This window comes from Brienomyrus brachyistius, chromosome 17 (genome assembly GCF_023856365.1).
Source record: "Brienomyrus brachyistius isolate T26 chromosome 17, BBRACH_0.4, whole genome shotgun sequence".
NCBI lineage: Eukaryota > Metazoa > Chordata > Actinopteri > Osteoglossiformes > Mormyridae > Brienomyrus > Brienomyrus brachyistius.
In genome coordinates, this window is record NC_064549.1 from 3,000,019 (window position 1) to 3,011,178 (window position 11,160).

An 11,160-nucleotide genomic window follows, 5' to 3' on the forward strand; every position below is an offset into this window, starting at 1 on the left:
TTTAATTATCCCTAACTGCGGCCCTATAGGTGTGTTGGCTGGGTAAATGTGGATTATTTCAGTTAAGATATGAGACTTAAATACCAATACAAATGAAAGGGAACTGTGTTTTAATATTTTATAATGCAACATTTATCATACATACATTTGAGGATGAAATATAAATCTGGTGATGAGGAACATGTGAATACTTTCATATAATATTAAAGGTGTTAAAATCATTAGATGCTTTACAGAAAGCTGAATGTGGTGAATAATTGCCTAAAAATCTTGAACCAATGCGAACCCTAAACAGAACCGCATAAACTTGTAATTAAGACCTGTTTTACTGTTACAATGGGGCTCAAGTTAACCAAGGCTTTAACAAACCGTTTTGTCTCGTGGCAGTTTATATGGATGTAATGTGTATTGACAAAAAGCACATTGGGCCCATAGGCCTACGCGTTGCTTTCTCACACTCCCATCTTTGTCACTAAACTTAAGACTGAAAAACCTCGTATTCAAATCATTCCAGCTTATTGAAATTGAAATGTGACGCAGCAGATGTGATGGTTTCACGCTTTACGCTGTCTTACAACAGCGCCGGCCGCTTTTCACTGAAGTGTGGCGTCTGCGTCACTGCCACGCACTCCCGAACCCGTATTTTCTAAAAATTCACCGAATTGTTTTATGTTTCATAAAAATGAACTGTCGCGGTGCTTTGGGGAGGTTTCGAATTATTCTATTTGTAATATGCGTTAATGAATTAAAAGTCAGCGCTGACAAAAGGAAATACCTTTTGCAGCATTGCATATAATGTTACCGTAAATGTGGTGGATGTTTGGGGACGGTGTATGGCGGCAGAATATGAATAGGGAGAAACAGAAGGAAACGATCTCTTGCAGAATGAGTGCCAAATGCATGCTATTCACACAAGCGGCGTCGTTACCGCAAAAGACCTCATTATCGAATATTTATTATATGTACAAATTATTTTCATTTTACAATGTTGTATAATTATCTTAAAAACACCCATGACCGCTACTGACCGTTACAGTGTATTTGCTTTTTTCAATAAGTTATGTATAGTATATTAATTTTGTGTCCGGTCAAACAGAAGATGAACTCATTAGTTGTATTTTATTTGACTTGCTTTAATGAACCTTAAGTAAACGGAGTTGCGCTGTGAGTCGCACGAAAAGGCGGGAAAGTCCGGCGCTTTAACGAGCCTGCCGTCACGTGCATCCCGTGGCAAAGTGAATCCCCGGTAGTATCCGCCTAGAACTGCGAGTACACTTTTCTCTGTGATTATTGCTTTAAACAATCGCACGTTTTGGACCCCCGTCAATGCGAAGCACAGATCACTTTATTCATGAGAAGAAGGGACACCGTTTCCACATAAGTTCCGGAAGACAACGGCGTGGCGAGGCGGCAAAGTGCAGATGTTGACGGTGTTTCCCAGCCGGCAGCCTCAGCTGTAGGTAGACGCCTTGTTTTTTAATTAAAGGGGTTAACAGTTTGATATTTTGTTTCATGTTAGTCTAAAACGGCTTGGCGGATGGATTTGTAGTAGAGGGAGATTGTGCTTGGGTTGTATATTACCTTTCTCTCTCTCTGCTTTATTTCCTATTTTAATTAACGAAATCAGACCTCCGAGAGTCTCTGTAAGTGCAGAACTTTCTGTCGCGGGTTTGCGAATTAATTTATTAATTTATCATACTGTAAAATATAAGAGAAGGTCTAAGCTGTTCCCGCGGTCTCTCGGGCGACGTTCTGGTGAAATGACACAATGAGAGTGCAGGTGTGGGGACATCTCTATTACAAACCCCTAAGACACATACACAGGCCTGCGCGATCCGACGCCTAAATCACGTTAGAGTTCGGGTTAATAAATAATAGGAGTCCAGCTCGGAAAGGCGGTTCTAGAAGAGGTTCGTCTTAAGGGCGTTGGGCTTCCGATGGAAAGTGGACAGGACCCCGGCGAAGGGTCCCGCCATACTGTCCGCGGGCTGCCAGGCTTTCAGCAGGTCAGGGCCCTGTGGCCCGCTGGGGGTGCCCCCGGTGCCCCCAGAGCCGACGCTTGGCCAGCCGGGGGTCTTGATCCCCTGGTGCACAGAGGCGGAGGTGGTGTTGACGAAGCCGGCCCCCGCTGCGGAGACGGGGCTGGGGCTGAGGCTGCTGCCCGGGCTGCCCATGTTTCCCGTGCTAGGGAGGGAGGCCGTGCTGTCAGGCGTCGGGCTGCACGTGGACTCCTTGGACTCGTCGTCTTCGGAGGAAGCCCTAGTCTCGCCCTTCTTGGCGGCCGCGGTACCGGTGCCCCCGCCGCCTCCGTTGCCCCCTTTGGAGTTGGCTGCCCGCTCCTGCTTGCGGAACTTTGCGCGTCTGTTCTGGAACCAAACCTGCACATATGGAGTCTTTTACTACAAAACTGTGCAGTGTCGCGATCAGCGGGGTTTTAAAGTATTTTAATCAAGGCGCACATCAGTCTCCAAGCATCACTGGCATGCATGCCTCCTGTACGTCATATATCATACCGTATACCGTGACGCACTGATTGAGTGTATGATTGCTATACCGGGGTGGCTCACCTGCACTCTGGCTTCAGTCAGGTCTATCTTGAGCGCCAGCTCCTCTCTCGTGTAGATGTCGGGGTAATGTGTCTCGGCGAACACCCTTTCCAGCTCCTTCAGCTGTGAGCTCGTAAACGTCGTCCTGATGCGCCTCTGTTTGCGCTTTTCGTTCAGCCCGGAGGGGTCCGAAAAGAACTTGTAGGGCACTAAAAAAAATATGGATATTCAGCGATAACCAAAAAGTAACACAAGACGGTAACACCGAAGATGACAGGCAGTTTATGCTGGAAAAGTGAGTCTGACAGGTTGGTGTTTTATCTCTTTTAAGACGGCTATTGAGTCTGACTTGCACGTGCCATAGGTATCTGTACAGGTTTGAGTATATGAATGTGTTTATTGGTGGTGTCTCGTTACAGCTCTTTCCATATTGGGAAACTTTCAGTTATGTTTCAGTCAGCATTTAAGTTACGTAAACGTTGAACTAAAATATAACCCATTCACGTCTAGAACAGTTTTTTAATCAAAACTAGACAAGATCTTTACACATTCAGACAGAATAAAGACATTTCAGGTTCAATTAAACTGTACGTTGAATAGCTTATTAAAGAACGAGTAATGCATGTCCTCTGGAGAAAATGTTTAGGGTTATTTTCTTTTAGACATACTTTGTATTTTGTGAATGAGCGATGATATACTTTGATATAAGTAGCATATACATCTGTTATTTCATTGGTATATACGCAGAACCTGATCTCTTGGAAGAACTGAACTCTGGACCTGTCCTTCGGGGTTAAATTAAGTAGTGTCTGCACACACGAAAATGTGATTAATATTAATAATACTTCAACTCCGTTGTTTTCCCCAAAAATCGCGATATATAAATAGAGCGTTACAATCTTAATGTTGTTGGAAGAGTTCACTGGACATTGTTATTCTCAGTCATTCATTAAATTTAGTTATTAGAAATCAGGCTATTCACTTTAAAGCAATTCATACAAGATATATATCGGCTTTGAAATATTGCTACAAAATAAATGCAGTCCCAGCGAAACAGGAGAAACTAAATCAATTGGGTGAAACAATCTTAAATACAAGCCATTAACTACGCAGTTCCTCATCAGATATATGCTTTAATGTCGTGAAGAGTGAATGGATGTTTTTCTGTATAGACGATCATCTGTCAAAATCATTGATCCGGATGTCTTACCTGTAGAGTAGGGACCGGGTTGGTGATCCCGCAGTGCACCTAACGTGCAGCTGGCAGTGTTTAGTGGAGGGCAGCTAGGGTTAGCGCCAAAACTGGTCCGGATAGGGTTGTACTGGAAGGTGTTGGCTTGACTGCACGAGTTGAAGTCCGCATAGGCCGATGCTTCCATCGCAGCCATGCAGGAATCGTAGGTGTTTAGGTAAGAATAATCCATTTTGTACATGGAGAAGCAGTAAGACGAGCTCTACAGCGATAGCTTGGTAGCCGGCGAAAAGTCTTCAGCCGAAGCGGATGAACAGAAACCAGGGCATAAAATGATGCCGGCTCCTTTTCACTGTCCAAAACTGCGCTCTTGTCTTCTGTATTGTCCAGTTGGCAGTTCACTGTGTTCGTTAGTATTCAGAGTCCTGACAGTGCGCTTTTAAGCTCCCCGCAGTCCCGTCGTTTCTGTGTCCACGTCTGCCTGTCCCTGGCTCTTCTCCCCTATCCCGAGTTGTGTTTGACAGCGCACTGCTCTGCCTGGGCAGCTAGTGGCGTGTTTATAATAAACTTGGCTGTCCTGGAGACAATAGCGAGGCGGTGGTCTCTTTACATGACAATATCTTCATAGTCTATTGGGGGGCATAGCTAGCGAACAGCCCCCTCCCACTTCTCATGCATTACTAATTCGCAGTTAACCCTTTCTTCCGAACATCTGCATTGGTTTTTAAAAATACAATGATTGCGTTTATTAAAAACGACTTAAAGGAGCAAGACAATAAGCAGAATAGAAAATTTATTTTCGTTTTAAAAATAATTTCGTAATGTTTTTCTACTTGTTGAATATACTTTTAAACGGCTTTTCTACCAAAACTATTGATTTAAGATACTGAAAAATATTAATCATTAAATATTAATGCTACATTATATATCATTCTGTGAGTTCAACGTTTCATAAATGGCAGGAAGGCTGTAAATTGGTTTAAATCGTTGGTTGGTGCCACGCGTGGAGAACATTTAATCGTCCCTGAGGCAGAAATAGTTTAATGCTGTGAAAAAGCAAGAGTCGACTCTGTCATCCTTTAAACACCATTAAATCTCCCCCCGTGTTTTTATAGCCTATATTCTTTTACTTTTAGAGAACTAGCTTTAGAAATATTAAGACTGATATAAGAAATTATCTAGAAACCAGTAATGAATGACCCGTCAAGTGTCAGGTTGGATAGCGTTAAATAACTGTTTCCACGTCCCCCGTTTTTGAATTAGATTTGGAGGACATTTATAATGGGACAATTTGTTTTAATATTACATATTAAAACAATTAACCTGTAATTAACGTAATATATTGATTGAACAGTAACCTAAAACGGAACAGAATTATATATAAAATATCTGATATCATCGTATGAACACTAATGCGTTACAGTACTATCTTCTACTGTTAATTCCCCCAAATATATGTACCAGTATAGTTAATTTTTTGGAGGAATTACTAACTTGCGTGCTTTTTCGTCAGAAACCATTCTCGACAACGACAGATCAAAACTCGACGGAAAAGCATACATGGACTATAAAGAATACATATAGAATAAAAAATCACATTGTTTTTGTATTCATCATGACGGATAATGATGGCCAAAAATTTGTTCTTTTGCATTAAATTAATTATTAATTTAACAGTGCTTACTAATTTAAAACAAGCCTATAATTATTATTAGTTACTGGCACATCCTATACTTAATGTTTTTTTAATCGTGTTAATATGAACAATAATTACAGAATTAAACAATTTGACACCTGTAGCATATAATGCTATTAAATAAACAATAAATTATTAATGAAATTGCGTCTTTGTAAAGCCATCGTTAAAAAGAGCAGAGATTTTCTTTACACTTTAATACTTTTTCGTTGCTATACAACGTGGTACATATTTATTTGCAGCAGTGTTCCGTACACAGTGACAATAAGAGGAAATGCTCGTTCTCTCTGTTCTTGTCTTTTCTTATGTATGTGATTAGATTTGCACGAGCTAAACAGAACGTGTCAAACCTCGGGAATGTTTTATGGGCAGGCCGAGTGAGGTCTTGTCTTAATGTGACTCTCTCGTGTTTCTCCCAGCCTATTGATTTTCCTTCGTTTCCCTCTTTTTTCTGCAGATTTGGAACCAGTCAGAAATCTGTAGGGTTCTTTAACTGTAACATGGTTAGACACTGGCTGCCTCCAGCAGTTTTGTCACGGTACATTTGGGTAATTCAAGATTGAAAGGCTGGCAAACAAGAGAAATCCCCCCAACCTATCAAAATCTATCCGTCAATAAATACATCTTATGCATACATCACCCCCCCCCACTACCCCGCCAAACGTATGGAGCGCATCTATCATAGCACACCCGTTTAAAACTTATACTGAAGTAAAGCAAGATTTGTTACAGAGCAACAAGTTGAAACTATGCGCGATAATTACTTTGTATTTTTTCTGCACAATTTTGCACTAAATGTGCAGGCGGTAAATGTTCGGCAGATTTTACTACTCCCTATATGTCTGCCATTTTTCCAAATCCATGCAGTGAAATCCTATACCATTTACACTGTCTGGTGAATACATAACTGAACGACAAATCAGTCTAACCACAAAAACAATAATAGTAATAGTAATAATAGTGTATATTTGTAAGTAAACGTATTTAGTGCAATTAATCCAAGTAAATCGTAGACTGAGTGATTAATTTATACACCTGATTTGAACTATACGAAGAAAAAATATTTCTAGAATGTTGGACATTGAAAAAAGGCGCCATACAATAAATTTCAACCCAAGAATCAATATTTTTTGGTTTAGGAGATACTAATTTTATACGTAAATCAAACAAAAGCACCCAAAATTCCGTGTGAAATAGTCCTTAAAACTTATTTATATAATTTAAATTAGCACACCCAAGAATGTAGGCTATTTTAGACGAATAAAACGAACCACGCAATGACAGGGCTAAGTTTATCTAATCTTAGCATTAATGCCAATTTTTATATTATTTTATTCGTAAATTTAGCTTATGAAAATCTCACAACACTATGACAACACAAACAGCTCCACGGAACAATGGATGTATATGCATTTTCTCTTTAAAAACACGTGAACTCGTTTTTGGAATATTAGGTTATATAGAAATGTATCGTTGTTTAGATTATGCACATGACGTATTTTCTGATTTCTGGGTTTGACTAATTTCCTTTTAATCGCGTGTTTGCGTAACTGTCCTGAAAAGCTGCTTGCTGTCTTTCGCCTCTGTGAGGAAGATGGATATCTACTTCAGCACCTCGACATCGGACAGCAGCCCTCAGCGCGCGCTGCAGCCCATTCTTTCTGGTACAATGTACGAATATAAACACTATGTGTGTTACATTATACAGTCCCGTGGAGGGCATTTCAGGGCACGGTTAGCACACAATGAAAGAATGTATGCGTTTTTAAAAGAAGGGCATTTATTTGCTTTGTACAAGTCGTCTACCGTGGTGGTCTAAGTTGCCTCAGTCGTGCTGCACCAGAGCAGTAAACTTTATAGCTGGTTTTCGATTTTAAGTATCAACCTACTGTAGGCGTAGCTTCGATTAAACAAAAAACGCATTTGTATGTTTTTCCAAAATATGCTTCATCTCGTTTATTACTACATTTGCTATTATTATACAGATGGAGTCTGTTCTGTACAAAATACGTCACCTATTTATTCTTTTCTGCTGGTAAAATGTTCAAACTACAATATATTTTATACAATGGATTTAATTAATTAAATGTTCGGTTAGTTAATTTTAGTTAATTGCATGAAACATTTAAGTGTTTGGTTTAGTTAATTAACTTGTAATTTCATAGAATCACGAAAAATAAAAAAATATTTTCTTATTTTCTTTGTCTTTAAACGTAGCTTCAGTTTTCGCCGAAATTGTACCCTTCGACTTGTTCACTTTGCAGACCTGCAACACAGTGAGGGTGGAAACGAGCTTAGCACCCCAACAATCCTTTCTCAGAGCCCAGCCCATCGTTGTACCATCCATTTCAGGTCCTTCATTCCCACTCCCGTCTCCCCTTCTGTCTATCCATCACAGCAGCACTGCTCCCTTCACCCCATCCATCTTCAATCGCTCCTCGAAGCCCACCGCTTCATTAGGGCAATCTACATTCACCAGCGATCGGTCATAGTTCTGTCACCCGCGCGTAGGCATTTCCATCCCGAGTAGGAGTCGTCGAGACGGGCCCAGTTTTAATGGGCCGACTATCGGAAACGATTAATGTCAGGATAATGTCCGTAATGTAAGGAGGGGGAAAACAAAACAAAACTAAACAGAATTATATTATATTATTCCTGGGGGAGGGCCCGTTTTTTTTTCGTAGTAAAACCGTCTCATGGCCTCTCAAAAACTGATGCCCCAGCAAATACTGTCTTGTCCAATTGGCAAATATATAAATTTCGCGATTAGCGTGTAGGACATACGAAACTCTGTTATAAGTAATGGTATTTAATGATTTAATGACATTTTAAACAATCACGAATTTTGTAGAAATGTTATTTTGTCCCAAATTTATTTTCCAATAATAACTACCGAAATGCAGACTTTAATGACATATTTCAGTCTGTCAGTCTTTCGTCGTGAGGGTATCTATGACTTTTGTTTCCAAATTTATTTACACAAATATCATACATTAGAATGGCCGCTGTGAATGTTTTAGTTAATCGCCAATGAATTTTAAAGTCAGAGTTAAACCCCGATATCCTTTCAGTGTTTCTCTGCGACGGAATTAACCAGGATTAAGACCCATTTTCAAGACAAACACTCGGTTAGCAGTGGATTTGAAAGTCTGAAACTCAACGAGGTGCTTTTTCTTTGAAGGGATTAGGTCGACCGTTGGTGCGCTGTTCAGCACGAGTAAAGGTCGCTGCTCTTTTCGCCGATTTGGAAACAGTTTAACTTTACAAGCAAACACGGGCCTTCACACAAACGCCGGGCAGACATCTGCAGATCCCGATTTACGATTTGCACAATCCATTTACTGGAGAGATCAACTTAAAGAATTTTAACATGCAACCTACATGTTAGATGTTACAGTGTTAGAGTTACAGCTTAGAACGCAAATTAAAATAATCGCGAGCATCGTTTTTATTTTATTTAAACTTTTCATAATCGTAACAATAGCCTAAATGGCGACATCAAACTATATTTAAGTGTGGGGATTCCTCTGTAAAATAAACGGGATTTTTCTATATTAAAGACGACAGGTTTGTTCTCCATGTAATAGTTTGTGATAGTACATTGTAAACGACTGGGAAACCCGTGCCATTTTTATTGGCTGTCGTTAGATATATGCATGAGTGGATGGGTGGATGAGTGGCAGTTTTAATTCAAAACTATTTCTTAAAGAAAGCCAGCCGCCGTCGTCAGATAATATATTTCAGGGGAATTTCCACTCCTCTTCCCAGCTGTATAACCTGAAATGGTCCAGCAGAAAAACGGCAGCTTCTCCAAACACGGTAATTAGATCAGAGTAGCTGGAGCCGCTTTTTGAAAGGCAGTCCCAACTGGCGGGGCGCGGGAGTTGTGGAAAGTTAATTGAATTAAGCTTCCTCTAAACTAATTAGCCAGCAATCTGCCACGCGAGCTGTCCCAGAGCAAGATTTGAATTAGGGAAAATGGATTTTTTTTATTCTTAAAAAGGGTACTGGTTGCTTGGGTCTTGTCTTTTCAATTTTTTAAACTAACATTTCGGTCACCATGCTGTGTCTATACGCGACTGTCAGCTAATTCGTAGTTACTCCCTCTCAGTATTGAATGCACCAGCCGTCCTCGTTAGCTGTCAATGGAATGAAAGGAAGCAGGTTGTACGGAAAGTATCTTTATTTACATTAATTCCGCTCCAGTTATCTAGCGCACTTTGTTGTATTCCATTCACTAAATATTTTTTATATAAATTACATGTCACACACAGAATCGTCACCGGCACCCTATATTCCCCGCATCGCACCTGCCTTAGACCATAGGCTGATGGCTCCAGTACTGCAGGATGTCAAATCTTGATATGTTGAAATCTTTTGTGTCCTCGCTTCTATAATCAGCAATGCAATTTCACCTCTAAAGAGCCGTGCAGTAATGGTTAATCGATTTCTCTGCCAGTCCTATGGGACAATAGTAGAAAAGGAACGGAGGAGATCTCGTATGAAAATCCGTTCTTAAAAGTGCAGACAAATATGATAATGGATGATACAAATGGAACAGTACAATATCATGGCTCTCTCCGTAATGCGCATCGAAGCATGTTGAGTGTTAAGCGCTGTAAATAATCGGCCGAGCAAATACGTGGGGTATACACCGTACAGGTAGCCTAAGTGTTTTAACGAAACATGATAATCAAAGGTTAAAATAATGAGAGGAAAATGCAACCGAATACAAAATGCATTCTAGAATACAATAAAATTATATACTTCACAAACAGCGAAAAGCCTATAATACCGCCTTAATGAAACAGCAATTAAATAAAAGAGAGGGATGGACGTGAAAGCTGCTTAACCCGAGGAATGATTTAATACGCACGTAAACAGTTACGCAATGAGGTGGCGCTTTTCTACAAATGTTGGCCTAATTATTTCCATCACCAAGGACGATTCCTTATCGTTTTAGATACGTAACATATATCACTGCACTGTCCATTTGTGGAACCTCGGCAGGCCTCGGGTAACAGTGTCCTTATACACTAAAACAGGCTTTGTGATGCGGGGACTCATTGTCTCGGACAACCTCTGGAAGCACCGCTGACAGGTCCCCTAATGAAGCCTTTCTCACTCTCACAATAACTTAATCCCCTTTGCTTTCATTACCGGGATTACATTTTCACAATAACGCAATATGCGCAAGATCATACGTTGGCCAGGCGGACTCATGTGCTCCTTCATTTACGATTCAATATCCAAAATTGGACCGCATATAAATAGTGTAACCGAGAGCTTCTCCGGTCGTGCTCTCCGCCTTCCGCTCAAAATCGGAGGGCGCACGTGCTCAGAGCCTCTCTCTGGCCTATTTGCGTCATTGCTGGTGAAAGGACATCATTTACGGTTGGTGACGGCCAGTACACAGCTTCTTCTAATGACTAATACAAACCTGTGAAAACAGATATAGTAACTTCACTAGTAACTAGTAATAACAGAACAGCAGTAGTATTTACCTTTCCACATTGCTTCACCTATGGTGTAGCAGTCTTCTCCCAAGTGTGCTTGAATGGACAGTTTGCCTCACCCTCTGAATGTATCGTGCACTGTGCGCATTTCCTTTGATAAACAGGCATTTTGAAAGAAGTTCCCACCTCTGCAGTTGACTGCAGAAACATGAAACCAGCAGCTTCTGTGCACGTCAAATGCCATCAAGTATTTCAGTTTTAATTTTGAAT

General features: G+C 40.5%; 1 protein-coding gene across 1 annotated transcript; it reads right to left on the reverse strand.

Annotated features, from left to right (window-relative positions):
• Nucleotides 1-105: 105 nt before the first annotated feature.
• On the reverse strand, nt 106-4,315 carry phox2a (paired like homeobox 2A). The gene is made up of 3 exons (XM_048982217.1): nt 3,757-4,315; nt 2,568-2,755; nt 106-2,378 (listed from the first exon to the last, which is right to left on the reverse strand). The coding sequence occupies exons 1-3, from the start codon at nt 3,977-3,979 to the stop codon at nt 1,902-1,904; spliced, it is 888 nt and encodes a 295-aa protein (XP_048838174.1). The 5' UTR covers nt 3,980-4,315; the 3' UTR covers nt 106-1,901.
• Nucleotides 4,316-11,160: the final 6,845 nt, after the last annotated feature.

What these genes read in the sequence shown, in the direction of transcription:
- phox2a (XM_048982217.1), bottom strand. Translation starts at nt 3,979, where the DNA reads ATGTACAAAATGGATTATTCTTACCTAAACACCTACGATTCCTGCATG. An exon ending in ACCCGGTCCCTACTCTACAG is followed by an intron (nt 2,756 to 3,756) that starts GTAAGACATCCG and finishes TATTTTTTTTAG; the next exon opens with TGCCCTACAAGTTCTTTTCG. An exon ending in TGACTGAAGCCAGAGTGCAG is followed by an intron (nt 2,379 to 2,567) that starts GTGAGCCACCCC and finishes CCATATGTGCAG; the next exon opens with GTTTGGTTCCAGAACAGACG.